At 48.4% G+C, this 20,421-nt stretch overlaps 1 protein-coding gene across 15 annotated transcripts in view; it reads left to right on the forward strand.

The window, feature by feature from the left end:
• The window catches only part of ADGRB1 (adhesion G protein-coupled receptor B1), a 464,876-nt gene that overhangs the window by 354,709 nt on the left and 89,746 nt on the right, over window positions 1-20,421 (forward strand). For all 15 annotated transcript variants that reach the window (XM_053246405.1, XM_053246412.1, XM_053246399.1 and 12 more), the window contains 3 exons: window positions 3,760-3,863; window positions 12,595-12,697; window positions 18,890-19,040. In XM_053246405.1, the coding sequence (XP_053102380.1) occupies window positions 3,760-3,863; window positions 12,595-12,697; window positions 18,890-19,040 (358 nt within the window). The remainder of the gene's footprint in view (window positions 1-3,759; window positions 3,864-12,594; window positions 12,698-18,889; window positions 19,041-20,421) is intronic.

Here is a 20,421-nt window from a genome sequence, read left to right on the forward strand (position 1 = left end):
CAACCTCCTAAGCCAAAGAGAGTTTAGCTCCTTAAGTCTCATATCATAAGCCTCGTCTAAGCTGCTTGTTGAAGCTGGTCAGGGAGGCACAGCTGTGGGTGACTTTGCTTTGTTCCGCTTCCAGCCTTTCTGGCTGTGGGATGAGTGAAACCTGGCATGGCTGAGGTTTTGTGTTCTTGGTTCTGCAGCCTGTCTTGAGAATCGTGGACATGTGTGAAGCGGGGTGGGGGCTCCAGGGCTGGCCCTGAATCAAATGACAACCCACAAAAGAGCATATTTGGTACCCCTTGCATTTGTGCACATTTGTATGCCTTGGTTTTCTATTCCATTGCAGTCCTAGTCACACCTTTGGTGCACAATGTGCATGCTGGATTTGTCCCTATCAGATCAGGCGATTAATTTGCAGGATGTATCCCTGTCATATAAGGTGGCAAATCTGCATGCAGCAATCTGTAAGTGTGTATTTCTTCGTGCCATATATAAGCAAATAAATATGTTCCCTCTGATCTTATAGAAACTTTTTCTAAGCCTTAAGAAGGGCTTGGTACACCCGCTCCCCCCCCCACCCTGCCCACCCCAGTATCACCTCACTCTGAATATGGTTCTGAGTGGGTCTGTAATTTGACATCCCATGTCAGTTTGGCAGGCACTGGAAAAGAAAGTATTCAGTGGCCGGTCATGAGCAGATCCCGGTAAGGCTCTGAACCCCCTTTCCCAATGAAGTTGATGGGCAGGAGGTTCAGGACAGCCTAAAGGAAGGACTTCTTCACACAAGATATACAAAGCTTATGGAACTTGCAAGATGTGGTGATGGAGGGGGAGGAGGACTAGAAATGGCTAGCAGGCATGATGGTGGTATGAAACCTGCATTTGTGGAGTGGCAGGGGGAAATTAGCCGTCTGGAAAAGACAGCTGTCAAACCCTATTTATGGGATTCCTGAAAGCAGCTGATTGGCCACCATTGAAAACAGAGTCCTGGACTAGAGGGCATTTTAATCTCACCCAACAGGGCTCTTCTTATGTCCTAGAAGAACCCTATGCAAGGTGGCACCTCGTTCTTGAGTACAGCTTTCCCCACTTCTGCATTATTGTTGGCTTTGTTGTTGCTGTTAGTATTATTATGTCAGTATATATGACTTTTTGAATAATGTAAGCCAAAGGAGACAGGTTCCAGCCCTGAAGAACTCACAATTCTGACAGGGTCATTGGGTTCTGACATAATGGGAAACCCTGGTTGCCCCCTGCAAGACTAAGGCTGCCTTTGGACATACCTCATAACTGCGGATCCAATGGACCTGCAGTTTGGCTGCAGTCCCCCAGCACATTTCCACATGATCAGGATCTTCAGTCTGGGAGCTGGCAAAGTGGGCAGGAGTGACGGCATGGGCTTCCTCCAATTCTGGAAGGGCAGCCCGCACCAACTAATAGCATTGAAGCTGTGGGAGGAGCTTCCTGCCTTAACTCTGGATCGGCAATCCAGATGACACAATGGAGCCTCCGGATCCCTGGTTAGGTGAATGTAACTCAGTGAAACCGAGGGTTCCATCAGAGGTTGTGCAGGGGCGGGCGGGAATCAGAACCATGGTTGATCTGGGAACAGAGGTTCCAATTATTTGGATGTCACAGGAAGCCAATCTGAGGCGACTTTGCCTCAGGTTTCCCATGACGTCCGAAGGTGGCCTAAACCGTTGTGTGTTGCAGACTGAGATGCTTGCCATCCCCTCTCCCCTTTTGTGCATGAAAGAAGGTGTGGGGAAATGTTACCTTTGGGGAAGCTAAGCCACAGTTCTGCATTGCATACAAATTCAGGGAACTGTAGGTTAGTTCAAACCACAGTTAGATAAAAGGAGTCAGGATCAAACTGCAGTTTCCAATCCTGATGTGTTACGTAACTGTGGCTTGAATCCACCACGGTCCCTCAACTTTGTACATAACACAGACTGAGGCTGTTCACACAACTGAAAACTGTTGCAGCAGCCAACCCACCCCCTGTCCCCAGGAGTGGGAGGAAAAACATGGCCCCATGCCGACCTACCCACGATCACTTCTCCCTCCTTATTCTCCTTATCCTTATTCAGGATGCCGCTGAGTACCAGTTGCAGGGGAGTAACAGCAGGAGAGAGGGCATGCCCTCAACTCCTGCCAGTGGCATCTGGTGGGCCACTGTGTGAAACAGGATGCTGGACTAGATGGTCTTCCTTGGGCCTGATCTAGCAGGGCTGTTCTTATGTTCTCCTCCTCCTTCAACATTTGGCCAGAAGCTCCTCCAACCCAGCCATCAGTTGTGAGAATCAGTCTCTGGTCTAGATGTTCAACAAACTGCTCCCAACACAGGCATGCAGCAGCAGAAGGGGCAAATGAGGTGGTAAAGCCCTGAGATGGTAGAACGGATTGGGCCACAGAAGCCAGTGGGTGGAGCCCAAGGTTGCTGACCTCTCCACCCTTGCTCTGCACCTTGTTACCAGCCAAGGCTGCTCCCACCCATTCCAGGATTGGGGATTCAAGCCATTTCTTCTCTGTCAGTCCTGCACTGAGAAGCGGGCCAGACTAGAAGACCCTGAAAGTTCTTTCTTCCTCCCCAATGTGGTCAAATGCTTGGTATGAACGCTGGGTAGGGCAGCACTGTCCTACCCATCTCCTGCCTCACACACAATCACCCCCCTCCTCCTAACTAGTTGTTTGCTCATACACAAGCAATAATTGGGAGTGCGCACAGCTCTCAAACCTGGGTAGGCCACTTTTTGATTGTGTGAACGGCCTTAGTCTGTGTTATTGGGGGGAAACAGAAAGAAAGAGCTTTTACTCTCCATTTGTGTTCATTTAGTCCTTTGGTTAGTCCTACGAGCAGTGCAGCTTTCCAGCCCCTTGATCCCTAACACCCATGGGTGGCTCATGCATACCTCATTGTATCTTCACAGCACCCTTTTGTGGTAGGTCGTGCGGAGAGATGGGGCTCACTCAAAGTCATGGGAGCCTGGTTCAGCTCCAGCCTAGGAAGTCCCGGGGCCCAGATACGAGAGCTCTGAGGGCCCCTGTGGACAAACACGTCTGGATATGAGAAGCCTGCATGCAGCCATGAAGCTGTATAGAGGGCCTGCAGGGCTCTGCCTTTGCTTGCATCATTACAAACCAATTCTGTGTTGAGAGTTTGTTTAACTAATATTATTCAAGGGTTATTTGGATTTAATTTGGCAGGGCAGTTGGGTTGACTATCCACATTCATTCCGTGAGATGCCGGGGAAAGATTAGAGATGCTTGAGTTTCTCTGGATGTCTTTATTTCTCTGGAAGTTTTCACTGTTCCATCTCACTGGCTTAGAGAAACTCCATGGGGTGTCTCAGATATCCTTGCTTTTGCAAACCAGTGGCGTGGAATGCACAGTCAAAAGTGGATGCCTTCTGGCTATTCCACTACTTTCAATGGGTTGTGCATCCGAATACACGTTTCAAAATACATTTCTTAAACCTCCAACTGCTTTGCAGGTGAATTTCTGCATTTCCCCACCATTCCTCCCACCCGACTAGTGCATGCAAAAATCTATACATATTTGCAGATATTGATACTGTTTTGCCTAATGAAAAATACACCTGACAGAATTGGACATAAGGAGGGTTTGGGATAATGGTCAGCCCTAGTGGAATTACGATATTGTGGTAAGAAATCAAACTGGGCAGATGTTCATAACATACTTAGGATGTAATGAAATATAGGTCAGCTGCCCTTTCAAGTACCCTCATGTTTCTCCTTTCTCTCTTTCAGAATGCAGAAAAAGCCCTCGTCCCTTCTGTCACGTTAATAGTTGGCTGTGGAGTGTCCTCCCTGACTCTCTTGCTCTTGATAATCATTTACATCTCAGTCTGGAGGTAAATGTTCTACTCAGCTTTTTAAAAATCCATGATCATTTTATATCTCTGTCAAAAGCCATAACAATTCATAATGGTTTCTATGGAACATTTAGCCTAATATTTTATAGTCCTAAACATGTCACCCTGGGAGATAGGAAGGTGTCTGAAAACTATTCGGTCCAGCCCCAAGACAAGATCATAGGGGTGTGAGGAGTCTCTCCAAGATTTGTGCTAGTCTCATTGAAATTCTGTTGGGCTTTCTTCATGGTTCTTTAGGAGGAGAGCTGGTCTTGTGGGCTACTCTGGGAAGAGCATCTGCATCCTTGCATACAGAAGGTTCCAAGTTCCTTCCCTGGCAGCATCTCCAAGATAGGGCTGAGAGAGACTCCTGCCTACAGCCTTGGAGAAGCCACTGCCAGTCTGTGTAGACAATCCTGAGCTAGATGGACCAATGGTCTGACTCAGTAGAAGGCAGCTTCCTATCTTCCTATGTTTTGCCCAGTCCAGTACCTGCAAATTTGCGTTCCGTTTGGCTTTAGCTCAGGGGTTACCAGCCTTGGATCCCCAGATGTTGTAGGACTATAGTTCCCATCATTCTCAGCCATAATGGCCACTGGGTTGTGGTGGGAGACTGGAGTGCACTTCAGCTCCAGTCTTTGGGTGTCTCTGCAGGGCCACTTCCGTGGCCTTAACCCTGCGGAGAATGCAAGCCAGTGTCAACAAGGGTGATGTCGTATAAGGCAGCTTCATATGTTCACAGATCTGAAGCTTCCTGGTTTCTAGTCCTGACACATAGCAGTTCCTCCAGAGTGGTTTCAAAGATGCTTTGTGGGGTGTGTGTGTGTGGGGGGTGCTTACTGCATTGGTAGGGTCAGAACCTTCCCAATCGGGTGCTGTATTGCCAAGAGAAGGTTCCCAAGCAGTGTGGTCATGGGAGGCCCTTCCCATCACATCTGATCCAGAGCAAGGAATCATCTGAGCCATTTCAGATGTCATTCCCCCCAGGGGCAGATTAATCTTTTTGCTGCCTGTAGGCAAAAAAGATTTGCTGCCTCCAGCTTGAGGGCTAGGGGAGGTCAGGGGAAGGCTTGAGGGGTGTGTGTGTGTCAGGGGCAAGTTAAATCCTTTTTTAACCTTTCCCCAATCACCGCTGCATGGCGGAGATGGTTCCAGAGACAGGGGCAGCCGATGGGAGGGAGGGCACTCAAAGTGAGGGGAGACCAAGGTGGTGGGGAGGTGTAGGTGGTGGCAAGAGCTCCTTCCCTGAGCCCACCTGCCACCCAAATGTCAGGTAGGGCTGTTTTTGGCCCATTTCAGGGGCTCTCTTCACACTCGGGGAAGGAGCTTTTTCTGCCGCCTCCCCCCTGCCTCGGTCTCCACTCCCCTCCCCTCACCCCGCTGGCCTCCCCCTGTCTCTGGTACCATCTCCGCCATGCAGCAGCAGTTGAAAATAGGTTAGGAAAAGATTTAATTGCCCCTGACCCCCGAAGTTATTGCCTCCCATAATCTGCCCCCGTAGGCAAATGACTAACTTGCCTATGCATTAATCCGCCCCTGTTTTCCCCACTTTTATGGTACTACAGAAATGGTCCTCCTTCCTCCGAAATCTGTTCCCAACCCCAGTTGCCTCCACCTTCTTCTCCTCAAGGCTGCCCCCCCCCAATAACACACATGTACACCCCTGGATGTACAGCCATGCACTAAGGAGCTTAAGTCCTGGCCCTTTTTTTCCCCAGCACAGTGCCTCCAGTGACTGTTGCTGGTGTCTATTTTATGGGGGTTTTTTTAGATTGTGAGCCCTTTGGGGACAGGGATCCATCTTATCTGTTTGTTATTTCTCCGTGTAAATTGCCCTGAGCCTTTTATGGAAGGGTGGTATAGAAATCGAATAAATAAATAATAAATAAAATAAGTTGTAATCTGATACCTCCGTGGTGCAGAACTTGCTTCCTTGCATTCATCAGCGTTGCCAGCGCTCCCCTCTTCTGTCCTCCTTGCAGACAAAGCTGGAGCATTTCAGCTTCACTTAGAGATGAACCTGTGCCTGTGAATAGTTCCACTGAGGCTGCTAATTTGGAAGTATTCCTGGGGCTTTATTCAGCTAGAGTACAGGAGGCGAAGGAGGGGGAGGAATTGAGTGCATCGGAAGCAAACAAGAAACGAAGCTGGATCATATCCAAACAATACTCTTTTCTCCATTCTGCCCAAATCCTCAGGGAGCCAATCTAGCATCATAGAATTGACATCATAGAAAACAGCCATAGAAGTCTTATGGCAGAAGGGACCTGGGATGTCTTCTAGTCGGACCCGCTTCTCAGTGCAGGAGTGATAGAGACTCAGAAGAAATGGCTTAAATCCCCAATCCTGGAATGGGTGGGAGCAGCCTTGGCTGGTAACAAGGTGCAGAGCAAGGGTGGAGAGGTCAGCAACCTTGGGCTCCACCCACTGGCTTCAGTGGCCCAATCCGTTCTACCATCTCAGGGCTTTACCACCTCATTTGCCCCTTCTGCTGCTGCATGCCTGTGTTGGGAGCAGTTTGTTGAACACCTAGACCAGAGACTGGTTCTCACAACCGACCGTTGGTTAGGTGGAACATCTGGCCAGACTCCAAGCTTTGTGCACACTCCCGAGGAACAGTCCTGTGTCAGCAAACATTGAGGGAGGAGGAGGGAGGAGTGATTGTGGCTAGGTTGACCGGGGACCATGTTTTTCCTCCCACTCCTGGGGACAGGGGGTGGGTTGGCTGCTGCCCTCCTAGCCAGATTGTGGATAGCACACAATCGCCTCCTTCCATTTCTCTTGGAGCCTGGCTGGACACTCTTTCTACTCAGCTCTCAATCATGAGAACAAGTCTCAAGTCTTGCTTTCATACAAAGCTGCCTTATATGGATTCAGGTCATTGGTCCATCGAGTTCAAGATGATCTATGCCAGGACTGATTCAAACAACCTCCCCTCCCACCTTTGCCACCCCATTAGAAGGCAGTGAAAAGAAGGGAATGTCCAGCATTTATTGGCAGGGGGAGGGGTAGTCTTTGAAAATGCCGGGGGGCAGTTTAATCCAGTCTTCTGATGTTCCGCCTATTTTCCTTAAGGAAAATAAACTTATGTGATCACCTGTTGAGATGTGCGGACCAGTCCAGAAGTTCAAGGGTTCGAGGGTTCAGTCCGGAGGTTCGGCGGCCACGGTGCATGCAAAATGACCTCTGTGAGGCCCTGGGTCATGGCAGGGCTCACATGGGCCATTTATGCATGTGCAGCGGCAGCCAAAATGGCCACCACACGCACTTACAGATGCCCGAATGGGCCAAATACAAGCATTTTCCAGGCCACGGCAGTGAATTAAGAGGCTGGCAGGGGGAAGGGGAAACCTTTGAGGACCCCCACCCCCCAGCCTACAGGAAACCCCTCGAAGGGACTAGAGGTATTTTAATTTTAATTTTAATTTTTTTACTTTAAAAATTTGCAAACTTGTCCGGACCAGACCGGCAGGGGTTTTGATGGGGGCCGGACCGGACTTGGCCGGTCAGGTTCCAGTCCGGTCTGGACGCGAACCCAACCGGGCCAGCCAGTTCTGTGCATACCCCTAATCACCTGGCATTCTCTGTGTGTCTGTGTCTGTGTGTGTCCCGTGTGTCAACTTTTCAATGCCTGGCTCTGGACCAATATGAAGCAAATTGGGTACAGTTGTAGAGACACATAGGGATACCTTAATACTGTAGTTTGTGATTATGTCATCCACCCTGATTCAAGATGGTGGATACGTGAATGTATGAGGCACAAGTGGGCTAACTTGTGGACCACCTAACTGATTTGAAGCAAATTTGGTAAAGTTATAGTGAGTGACACATAGGGACAACTCTAGAGCATAGTTTGTGATGTTGTCATCCACCCCAATTCAAGATGGCGGACAGGTGAATGTTTCAGGCAGAAGTGGGATAACTTGTGAGGATGGTAGTTATCAATTAAGATTACTAGCTGACCTGCTGGAGAGCATCTGTGCCCCTAGTTCTCCCTGCCTCCCTGCCCCCACATCAGCCCCAGTTTGTTCTCCCCCCCACCAGCTTATTCTCCCTCCATGGCTGGCTGGCCTAGCCACTGCTTGCCCTCTGTGGCTGGCTGGCATGGCCACCACTTGCCCTCTGTGGCTGGCCGCCACTTCCCCTCCTCCGCTGCCTCCTTCTGCCCGCCACCGTTTTCTCCCTTGTCCCCATGGCTAATCGGCAGCTGCTCACGAACTCTCGTGAGAGCTGCCAGACATGGGATTAGCCACAGGTACATCTTGGAGAAATAAATATATAGATAGTGAAAGGAAAGTAGGCATATTAGATCTTACCAGAACAACTTCTTGTTGTTTCTTGAATTCATGAAAGACTGTAGCAGAGGTCACCAGTTTGAGCAGAGAAATGGTGGGGCAGATGACTTGCTTAACCCTTATCCGTCTTCTCATTTGCCAGCTCAAGTTGCCTATGGGGGCGGTGGAGAATAGATTATATGGGTAGAAACCTAGCTATGGGAGCAATACTGGGTATAAAAATGACTGGTGGGGATATGTAGCCTTATCCAAAATGTTGACATGTCTCTTATGATAACATCTAGTTTGCCCTTTATTCAGGTGTGGAGCCAGCAAAAGGTGGCCTGGGTCTGGCCCCGCCCAGCGGCCCCTCTAGTGACATCCCGTGTGTGTGATGTCATGCACATGGGGCGTGGCTCGGGCTCTGGAGAGCCCCGAGCAAGCTCTCCCCCTGTCATTTCAGGCATCACTTGCCGCCTGACAGCATCTATTTCTGTTTCTCTCCCTCACTGTTAGGCTGTCAAGCAGCAAATGCTGCCTGAAAAGGACAGGGGAGAGTTGGCTTGGGGTCTCTAGAGCCCAAGCCATGACCCCTGCGGGCTTCAGCGGCCCTTTTCATAGGCGGCCTGGGTTCTTTGAACCTGTCTGCACAGTGATGGTTCCACCCATGCCTTTAGTCTTTATTATTCCTATTCATGTTCTGATAACTTCTCGCTTATATTAATGCAATACGTTGTAAGTGGAGCTGCCTTTGAAAATTGTCCAGAAACTAAAGATGGTACAAAATAGGGCTGCAAGATTATTAACTGGGACTGGATGTTTCGATCATATTAAGACAGTGCTTTGTCAGCTGCACTGGCTCCCAGTCCATTTCCAGGCCAATTCAAAGTGCTGGTTTTAACCTTTAAAGCCCTAAATGGCTTGGGACCGGGTTATCTGAGAAATTGCCTTGCTCCATATGTCCTAAGCCGGACCTTTAGCTCTTCTTCAGAGGCCCTGCTCTGGGTGACCCTGCCAAATGAGGTGAGGCGGGTGCTTACTAGGGAAAGGGCCTTTTCAGTGGTTGCACCCCATTTATGGAACAACCTCTCTAGTGAGGCATTCCTGTTGCCATCACTTTGTTCTTTTAGATGCCAGGTGAAGACCTTTCTGTTCACTCGGGCTTTTAAAAATTGATTTAAAAAACAAAACCCATAAGAACATAAGAAAAGCTCTGCTGGATCAAGCCCAAGGAGGCCCATCTAGTCCAGCATCCTGTTTCACACAGTGGCCCACCAGATGCCACTTGAAGCCTACAGGCAGGAGTTGAGGGCCTGCCCTCCCTCCTGCTGTTACTCCCCTGCAACTGGTACTCAGAGGCATCCTGCCTTTGAGGCTGGAGGTGGCCTATATCCCTCTGACTTGATAGACCTCTCCTCCACAAAGTTACCAAAATCCCTCTTAAAGCCATCCAGGTTCCATTTGCTGGTCCTAAATTTCCTGGCAATCAATTTCATGGAATGACCCTTGGTTCTAGTGTTATGTGAGAGGGAGAAGAATTTCTCTCTCTCCACTTTCTCCATTCCATGCATGGTTTTATAGACTTCTATCATGTCTCCCCGCAGTCATTTTTTTTCTAAACTAAAAAGCCCCAGGTGTTGTAGCCTTGCCTCATAAAAAAGGTGCTCCAGGCCTCTGATTATCTTGGTTGCCCTCTTCTGCACCTTTTCCACTTCTACAATGTCCTTTTTTAGATGTGGTGACCAGAACTGTATGCAGTACTCCAGGTGTGGCTTCACCATGGTTTTAAACAAGTTTTAAAATCATTTTAGATTGCTGTGTTTTTGTTGTGTTTTGATTTGATGTATTTTATGTTTTTATTGGATGTTTTCATGTTGTGCTGTGAGCCACCCCGAGAACCATTTGTTATGGGGCAGCTAACAAATAATGAGGAGGATGATTAGCTGCAGCCCACTTTTGCTTTGGGTTTGTATGGCCACTGTTTGTGTGAATGCTCCCCAACCCTCCACCACTCCGGAGTCAGGCTGCAGCCTCCCACCTCTTGGCTTCCTCCCAGCCTGCAAGACACTCCAACAGACAGACTGTTGGCTGTTTCCCTCCCACTGGGTAGCCAAATGAGCATTCACCCAAACAGCTGCGAAGTCGGATTAAAACATCACACCTTGGTAGCAGCTCCCCCTCGGTGATCAGCAGCTCAGCTCTTTGTGTAAAACCTCTCGGAATTCCAAGGGATAAAACGGAGGGAGGGCAGAAAAAACTCCAGTGAGCAGCACAGACATCTGTCGCTGCCTTGGATCACGGCATCCGCTGGCTGCTGGCCCATTGAGAGAGAGTCTCTCCCGGTTAATCTGGGGTTTTGTAGCCTTTGCCACTCTGCAGCCTCCTCGAGGCTCATTGCCAGAGGGAAGCTTGACCTGCTGACCCCATTTCTACTGATTGATCTACATCCAGACATGGGCAAACTCAGGCATGCTTCCAGTAGAGCCAATTGGCAGAGCTGCAGCGGAAAGGTCAGGATTCAAGTGGAAATCCTCAATTGCTGTGAATCGAACTCTTCTATGTCCATGTCCGTTAGCGGTTCCTAACAGAGTGGAACTGCACAACTTGTGAACGGCCCAAGCCCATCTGGACCACCCGCTGGTGGGTATTCTGAACCACCAATACTAGGATCCGGCCCCTTTCCTATTTTTGCAGTGCCAGGCAGACAGCAGGTTGGTGATGTCTAGGGATAGGGTTTTTTCTGGTCTGCCCAGGTCTGCCCAGGATTAGCCCGGGAGAGCTGGTCTTGTGGTAGCAAGCATGAATTGTCCCCTTTGCTAAGCAGGGTTTGCATTTGAATGGGAGACTGCATGTGACCCCTATAAGATGATCCCCTTACGTGATGGGGCCACTCTGGGAAGCGCATCTGCATGCTTGCATGTAGAAGGTTCCAAACTCCCTCCCTGGAATCCCCAGATAGGGCTGAGAGAGGCTCTTGGCTGCAGCCTTGGAGAAGAAGCCACTGCCAGTCTGTGTAGACAGTCCTGAGCTAGGTGGACCAATGGTCTGACTCGGTATATGACAGCTGCCTATGTACCTGTGTAGGGCCAGCATCATCAGGCCGGATCGGGACACATTTTGTTATGGACAGGTGCGACCTGGACAGCTTACCTGTCCCAGACTGCGGAGTGAGGAAAGCTCCATCTCTGGCACAACCAGCAGTGGCATTGTTCCTGCTAGGATGGCTGTGCAGGGAGCTCCCGAGAGAGGCCCACTTGGGTGCCTCAGTCAAGAGGATGCAAGCAGGTGTGCTCAAGGAGCTGGATGTCTCAGGAGGGGCCAGGGACCTCTTGTGTGGCTGCCCTGCTTGGAGCAGGATTCCTGGCATCCGGCGGGAGGGGGTGGGGGGAGCTGAGAAGGATGCAGACCCATGGTTCATATCTTGTGACCCCTTCTCCCCGGCTCACTGCCAAAAATAGTGGCGGCTGGGGGAAGCCTTCTGCCTGGTGGTGATAGCACGGACCATTGCCTGCTGAGGTAGAACAAACCCGCGGTAAATGCCTAGTTAAGGTAAAGTGTGCCATCAAGTTGGTATCGACTCTTGGCGACCACAGAGCCCTGTGGTTGTCTTTGGTAGAACACAGGAGGGGTTGACCATGGCCTCCTCCCGCACAGTATGAGAGGGTGCCTTTCAGCATCTTCCTATATCACTGCTGCCCGATATAGATGTTTCCCATAGTCTGGGAAACATAGGCTGGGAAACACACCAGCGGGGATTTGAACTGGCAACATCTGGCTTGCTAGTCAAGTCATTTCCCTGCTGAGCCATTAGTTAGCTCCTAAATGCCTAGTACAAAAGGCAAACTCCACAGGTCTGGAGCAGCCAGGAGCGGAAGGGATAATCCAGGCAGCTCATGTCACGTGAATGCCCTCACTGTGTGGCAATGAGTTCCAAAGGTCAGCACTGTATTGGCAATCTTTTTTCCCTTCAAATAATAATGAATAATAATAATTAATAATAATTAATAATTTTGCCACTTGGGCGTTAATTAGTTTTCTTGGAGTGTCAAATTGATCTAAAGAGATGCAAACTGTTAACAAATGCTAGGTAGGGACTCTTTTTAATTTGAACAGTTGTCATGTTACCCAGAATATGAGGTTTGGGGGCAGAAGGAAGAGAAGAGGACAGGGAGGAGTGGAATCTGTCCATTGATTTCCATGCTTTCTCACTTTTATGCCCTATGGTCCTGAAGATCCACAGAAATTTCAGGGTGTCTTGGACATCATTGATTTTAGGAGCCTCAGGTGTAAGGCATGTTGTCCTTTGCTTACAATGAAACACATCTTTAAGTGATGTGCTTCCGCATTCTTTGCACATTCACCAGTCATGGCTAACCTTTTTCCTTGATCTCCTCCGTAAAAGATAATAATTTCGGACTCTCCCCTCCTCCACCTGTTCCCCCCACCCCTCTCTACAGATATATCCGCTCGGAACGCTCTGTCATCCTCATCAACTTTTGCCTGTCCATCATATCTTCCAACGCTCTTATCTTGATTGGGCAAACCCAGACGCGGAATAAGGTAGGACTTGGCCCTCCCTTTGTTAGATTTAACAGCTGAATATGGACATCCCAGTGTGTATTCCTTTTGCCTTCCTTTTGCTAATTACTTGGTTGTTGAAAGCATGGCTGAGTAGCAAATGACACACTTATTCTTTTGAGAATACAGGGAGCCTCCTTAGATTTTATACATACATTGAAAAGCAGATTTCAGATGTGATGCTTTTTGAGTGTCTGCCTGGAGTTAATTGGCCCTTGGCACCACTCAAGAACAGGACTGGTTGGTGAGGTTCAGTGGTTTTAATCTCTCAAATTCAAAAGGACAGATTGACCAAGGAGAGCCAGGGGAAAATGTTCCATTTAATAAATGCTCTGCTTTCCCATCCTGCCTTTTCTACCCACCAGGCCTGGAGCCAATTTCTGACCTTAATTAAGCATGCCTAACCCAAACTCACTACCTAGGTAGGTAAATATCACGGAATGAGTTCCAGAAGTTGAGATGGCCGCTAGTTTAGGTGCCTTTAAAAAGGAATGGAATAAGGTCAGGGAGAAGAGGTCTAACAATAGCAATTCCTTCCCCCCATCTATGGCACTGCTTTCCATGGGCAGACTGGTGATACAGTGTCCAGCATCCAGAGCAAGGATGTGGAACATGTGGAACTAGCACCATTGTGGGGTAGTTGTGCAAAGTTGTGCAACAGGGCCATTGTGCAAAGATCCCCACTGAAAGAACTGAGGCATACAGCAGTTGCGCAACATTTAGTCAGGAATGCCAGCTCCGGATGTAGCACAACTTGCTAGTGAAACCGTTTCGTACCAGGATAAAGTCCTTCCATGTGTGATGCATGGTTCAAGGGGGAGAGCAATAACAGCAGCCATTAAAGTGGAATCTTCTAGTTTAGAGGGAGTAAATCTCTGAATACCAGCTGCTGGAGATAAAGAAAAGGAGAAAACTCTCAGACCCTGCTTTTGAGCTTCCTGGTGGCATCTGTTTAGCCACTGCTAGGAAATGGGATATTGGAGGAAATGGTTTGATTCAGCCATGGGATTCTGGGAGATGGAGGTGGATAGTATACTGCTTGAGAATTCCTATACCAGATATGATGGATACAATATACTGCTTTTTTAAAAAAGTTCCCAAAGTGGTTTACTAAGAAAGAAAGAAAGAAAGAAAGAAAGAAAGAAAGAAAGAAAGAAAGAGTCGCCCCCTGTCCCCAAAGGACTCACAGTCTTAAAGTCAACCTCACTGGAGGGATGCTATGCTGGGGATGGAGAGGGCCAGTTGCGCCCCCACCCCCAAACTACCAGCAGGTCCTTGCAGCTCAGCATCCTCTCTAATAAAAGGGGTCAAGTGGCCAATGCATCCAGGAAGCAGGTTTTCAGATTTGGGCAATGCACCCAGGACAGATGGACGGGTAGGATGAAATGGGTGGAATGAGATGGGGAGGATGAGACAGGTAGGATGATGCTTATGACGGGTAATATGGTTACTGCCAATGGTTTGGCCAATGCACTCAGGAAGCAGATTTTCAGATTTTCACCCAGGCCACATATTTTCCCTGTCCCACCTTTCCAAGTAGTCCCCCATGGGGGCGGAGTGGCCAGCCATGCCTAGCTGCACCATAGTACGTTAAGATTAGGCAAGGTTTGGGCGTACTGCCCTCCCCACATCATGTGACTCTTTAGAGCAGGGATGGCGCAGATGGGAGGCATAGGCCTGCACTCACTCCTCCTTGGCAACCGTAATCTGAACCAACCCACTCTGTGCTGCACCCCACTCCTCCTGGATTCTGGTTTGCCTAGAGAACTTCGAGAACGGATTCCAGAACTGGGGCGAGAGGAGCCATTTCCCGCAACGTTTCGTTCCTTGGCATTTGTGCGACACCTAGTCTGGAGTGCAAGCTCTGGGCCGAGCACAACTAGCTAGTGCAACAGTTTCCTGCTAGCGCAGAGGCCTGCCCCATGCGGTGCATGCTCTGGATGTCAGCCACTGCCAAGGAAGCAGTCTCGATCCAAGTGCAGCAGGAGCAGCACTTCCTAAGAAGTCTGGCGGGGAGGGCACCAAGCGAGGCACAGCTGCCTCTGGTTCGCGGCCACTCCGGTCGAGTCTCTCTCCTGCTCCCCACCCCACTTCACCCCACCCCAGCATTCACAAGAGCCAAGCTGCCTGCAGGCTGGCCATTCATCAGGTAGAACTGCAGGGCCTGGGCAATGAGTAATCAGCCCACACAATTCTACCTGGTGGATGGCCAGCCTGCGGGCAGCACAGCTCTCCGTGACACTGGAGTGGGGTGATGCGGTAGAGAGAGAGAGGCCCAACTGGAGCTGCCAGGAACCAGAGTCAACTCTCCGGCTCATCCGGGTAAGCTGCTCCTGGATTGTAGACACAACTGTGTCAACGTTCATTTTGTAGGCTGTTTTACTAATGTTTGCACCTTCCTGTGCAATGGAGAAACCTCTTGCTTCTTTTTGCTCAGTTTGTGATACCATTTTTGTTACAAAACTCCTTTGTTAAGCTTACTGACTTTTTTTTAAACAGACCACTCCTCCTATCCAAAAATGCAGATGACAACAAGAACAACAAATGTTTATATACCGCTTTTCAACAAAAAGTTCCAAAGCAGTTTACATAGAGAAACGACAAATAAATAAACCAGTGTGGTGTAGTGGTTAGAGTGCTGGACTAGGACCGGAGAGACCCGAGTTCAAATCCCCCATTCAGCCCTGAGACTTGCTGGGTGACTCCGGGCCAGTCACTTCTCTCTCAGCCTAGCCTGCTTCACAGGGTTGTTGTGAGGAGAAACTCAAGTATGTAGTACACCACTCTGGGCTCCTTGGAGGAGGAGCGGGCTATAAATGTAAAAAATAAAATAATAAATAAATAAAATAAACAAGATGGCTCCCTGTCCCCAAAGGGCTCACAGTCTCAAAAGGAACGTAGACAGACACCAGCAAGAGTCACTGGAGATACTGTGCTGGGGGTGGATAGGGCCAGTTACTCTCCCCCTGCTAAATAAAGAGGATCACCATGTTAAAAAGGTGCTCTTTGCCCAGTTAGCATGGGTGAGTTTGATACTTCAGACCTGAATTTGATTCTTTACTCATTTGGAGGCCAAATTACCCCCACCCCACCCACCCCACACACACCTTTAAAGACTAACTAGGTTTTACAATTGCATACGTAAAGATGTATGCATTTTGTGACAAGAGAAAAACTTAGCAAGTGGAATTGCTCGGTTTTATACTTGTCTTTTTGGTAATGACAACTAAATGAAAGCCACAATTACCTTTAAAGAGTAACTTTTATTTTTCCCAATTTCTACTTTTTATTCATACCCATGCCAAAGTACTCTTAGTTTCCCCAAAAAGCAATTGCAGACCTAAATTTAGCCATACCAAAATGAAATTATAGAGAAATATTATGTATTGATACTTTCCCTTTTCTGTAACTCACATTAAATGGTGTTCATTGTGTGATGTCAAAACCCAGCATGTTCAGTTTGCAAATGTCAAAACATAGTCAAAGAGAAAAGTCCCGATGATTTGCTGAGTTTCAACAATGATTAGGGAACGTAACTAGGTTTTGACGTGGTAAATCAAAACTTTTTTGAGAGAATTGCAAGGTTTTGCCAATATCACACGGCAGAAACTACCGGGAAGATTGCAGTGAAAAGTGTGCCAGATGACAGGGCAGAATGTTGTGAGTCAGAAGATATACTTAACTCTATTGAAGAATAATCAATACAACTAGGCTTTGACATTCTATGGTGCTCCTGTGTAGTGAGAAAATGCTGCACAAAAAGAGCCTTCAGGCTTTCATGCATAGGTTCTCACACTTGGGTCCACAGATATTGTTGGACTACAACTCCCATCATTCCCAGCCACAAAGGCCTTTGGCCACTATGACTTACCATGATTAACCCTCAGGGACATATTTTCATGTGGGCTTCCTGGGGAAGGAGAAGGTGGTAAAGATTACCATGTCCCTGATGCACTGGGGACAATCTGTGAGGTTTCAAGGTCACTTCCTTGCTTTGAATGTCAGCCAGTGTGTTCCTCGGTTAACTGTCTCTGAGCCCTAAGCCATTCCCTGAAGGTTGTTTATGATGCAAAAGAAGACCGCGCCCTCTAAAACAACCATGAAAATATGGGTGCAAAGAATCCTTCCCCACAACTATACTGTGGGGCTGCAGGGAAGACTCAATGTAGACAGAAATAGGAGGGATTTGGAAATGATGGGAACTCTATTCCCTTGCCTCATTTGTCTCCCTGCAAAGAATCAATATGGAGTTGGGGGAGGAATCAAAATATGTTTTTGTCCTCTTTTGTCCTTCTTGTCCTCTTCCTTCTCTGTGTGGCCCATTCTGCTCCTGACCCCCATAAATGTCATGGGGGTCCCAAGCAGTAGTTTTAATAACAATTGCTAGTTGGCACAGGATCCTCTTTCATAACTTGGGGGGCGGGGGCATTGGTTGGTTGGTGCTGACTTCTCTTTGTCTGTGTGTCGGTGATGTCTTTCTTTCCCCGCTTTCCACCTGTGCACACCCAGTGAATGGCATCCCTCTCTGCATTTGCGAGTCCCTTTGAAGATGAAAGTGCTACATAAAAAGATGCCTATTTATGGCTGCCGGTCACATTAGACAAAGGGAACGGGGCCTGCAATCACTGCTCTCCTGTATCTTGGCAGCATTAAAAAATTATTATTAAATCATGCTTGGCCAAGCATTACCGCCAGCATCAAAGGACAAAAAAGGGTTTCATTCCTGAAAGCAGAAGGAAAAGAGCCTTGATGGGGTAGAATCCCAGGGGGCTAGTTATGGCTGTAGTCACAGGCAGCAGTATTTTCGAGCGGAAGTGTCTTTAATGGTATTTACACCCACCAGATTGAATCAGTTTGAAAGCAAATACTCCAGATTAACCATGTTGCAATCCACTATTGGTGTTGCAGACTCCATTACTGAATTCTAGGTACCTTCCGTTCACCCTGAAGTGTGCATCTGGGGATGTTCCAAAACCTGGTGCCCCATTCGCTGTCCTTTTCCTTTTTCTTATCTGCACAGGGAAGATGGTATACAGAAGGATCACCCCTTTACCCATCAGTATTTGGGAATCCTGAAGTGAAACCTGCTTCAGATACATCTTGTGCTTATATCCTAATCCAGGGTTGGTCTAGCTTGCAGCTTGCAGGCCAAATACCACACCAAGATCATTTTATCTGCCCCCTGGAAGTTTTACCAAATGTTAGTTAAGGTCTGTCAAAATGAAGGTAGTACGTTTCAGAAATGGGGGTTGAAATACAAATTCCCCCAGTCTGGAAATCTCAAACCATTTCTGAGTTGAGCCTCCACCATGTTTTGGTTTTGTTCACAATAACTTGGCATCAGCCCAGCTGGCCTTTCCTACAGCCAGTGCCCCCGCTCCCCTCCTTCCCACGCTTTCCTCAATTTTCCAGATTGTGTAGAGAGGGGAAGGGGAGCTGGGAGCAGGGAAGGCTGGAGAAAACCGAGGGCACCCCCTGTTCCCTGTCCACAGTGAATGGTTCTGAGCATGCTCTGGGCCTCGATTGCCAAAGGGAACCCTGGGAACTGTAGTTCTGTTATTCCTTCAGGACAGAGAATTCACAGCTTTCAGAACACCCACCAGCAGCAGAGGCTGTGTGAGCATGCTCAGAAGTCTCCATTGCAAACGGCAGCCACTAAAACTTAGGAGCCCTCAGCTTCTGCCAGTCTTCTCTGTTGCTGGTTTTCCACCCCTGCACACAACTCGGAAAGCGTAGGAGGGGCAGAAGGGGAACCAGAAGCATGAAGCAACAGCAGATCAGCTCCCTTTGGGCCAGCTTCCTTATCCAAATGGCCACCACAAAATGGTGCAAGTTCCTGCCACAGAACTCCAACATAAGATATTGTTTGGCCCTTCTTTTGGTGCAGTAGTATGCTGTGAGCAGTGATGTAGTTGCAAATTCAGAAGTGCAGAAGGCACTCTCCATGACAGCCCCATGGCCATGCCCACCCCAACAGCCAGTGAAGTCATCGAGAAGTGCCAGCGCTCCGTCCCTATGTGCCCTCCCTCCAGTACACCCCTGCCTGTGAGACTGGGAACCGAGGTTCAGGAAGAGACAACCCAAGGAGCCTTCTGCAGTTTTCCAATTGAACCGGGTGTCCTTGCCATGCTCCTCTTTCTTATTACACATATTCCTTTCGCTCTCCTTTTTCAGGTGATCTGCACCTTGGTGGCAGCCTTCCTGCACTTTTTCTTCCTCTCCTCCTTCTGTTGGGTGCTGACAGAAGCTTGGCAATCTTACATGGCTGTGACGGGCAGGCTACGGAACCGCATCATCCGTAAACGCTTCCTGTGTCTTGGATGGGGTGAGGATCCCTTGCTTCGCGCTGGGGCAGAATAGAAAAATAGCAGACATCCGTACATAGGAAGCTGCCTTCTACTGTGTCAGACCATTGGCCCATTGGCTATTCTGTCTGGCAGGGGCTCTCCCAGGTTTCAGGCAGGAGTCTCTCTCAGCCCTACCTAGAGCTGCTGCTAGGGATGGAACGGGTGGCCGTTTGCATGCAAAGGAGATGCTCTGAGCTACAGCTCCATCCCTGGGCAACAAATGTTGAGTATTAACTGAAATCAAAACTGATTGACACAAATCACACAAATTTAGAGCTTCTCCACTCTGAATCTTAAGAAGTATTCAGATATATATTGCAATCTTGAGGTGTGGAATTCATAATCAGGATCTCATTTTGATGTTTTAGACTGAAATGGGCCACTTTAGGAAGGGTGGTATATAAACCAAATGAAGGAATGAATGGTGTGAGCATTCATTCCATATCCATTAACACTTAGATAACAAAAGGACTTCAGCAGAGGAGCATGATCTGGTACAGTGTGTGGCAGGGGCGTAACTATCATAGGGCAAGGGGAGACAGTTGTCTGGGGCCCCACTGCCTTGGGGGGCCCCCAGAGGCAAGTCACATTACTGACTCCCCCAGCTGCATGCCCGCCTGGGCTTCCTTCAATTGTATTCATCCTCCGAAATGGATGTGAGTGTTAAGACCTGGAGCTACCAGAACAGCATGTCTTTCTCTAGTACCATTCAATGACTTGCATCGCCCACAATTTACAAAAGCTTTAAAAAAAATAGGATAATGTTCTATTGTGGCACATAGGAGATATAGATATAGATATAGATATATAACTATGCTTTTTGTTACCACTATTCAGCCTCATTTAAGATTTCTTTACTTCATAAGCTGAGCTTCAGTGAGGGGGTCCCATTTTAAAATCTTGTCTCTGGGCCCACTACAACCTTGCTACGCCCCTGGTGTGTGGGTTACGATGACTGTAGTTGATCTTCTCAAGCATGGGGAGCTCAGGGTGAAGGCTTATTTTCTGAAAAGAACAGCAAACTATGGGGAATGTAGCAGCCTGTTTTACATCTCCGGGTACCAACAAAAAACATTCTCCTGGAAGTGTTAATATCAAATGTCTGAATGGGTGAGCTTCAGCTTGTGCACCAGTTCATTGCCAGAGTAAAAGAGATGCTCATGAATTTCACCACAGCATGGGTGGGTCATGCAACCACTCCAGTGTGAAGCAGAGCCAAGCTGTGGGGTCCAAATGGCAAACCAGATCAATCTATACTGAGACATAAGAACAGCCTTGCTGGATCAGGCCCGAGGCCTTTCTATTCCAACATCCTGTTTCCCACAGTGGCCCACCAGTAGGGGTATGCATGAACAGTCC

The sequence above is a fragment of the Hemicordylus capensis genome, chromosome 4 (assembly GCF_027244095.1).
Source record: "Hemicordylus capensis ecotype Gifberg chromosome 4, rHemCap1.1.pri, whole genome shotgun sequence".
Taxonomy (NCBI): Eukaryota; Metazoa; Chordata; class Lepidosauria; order Squamata; family Cordylidae; genus Hemicordylus; species Hemicordylus capensis.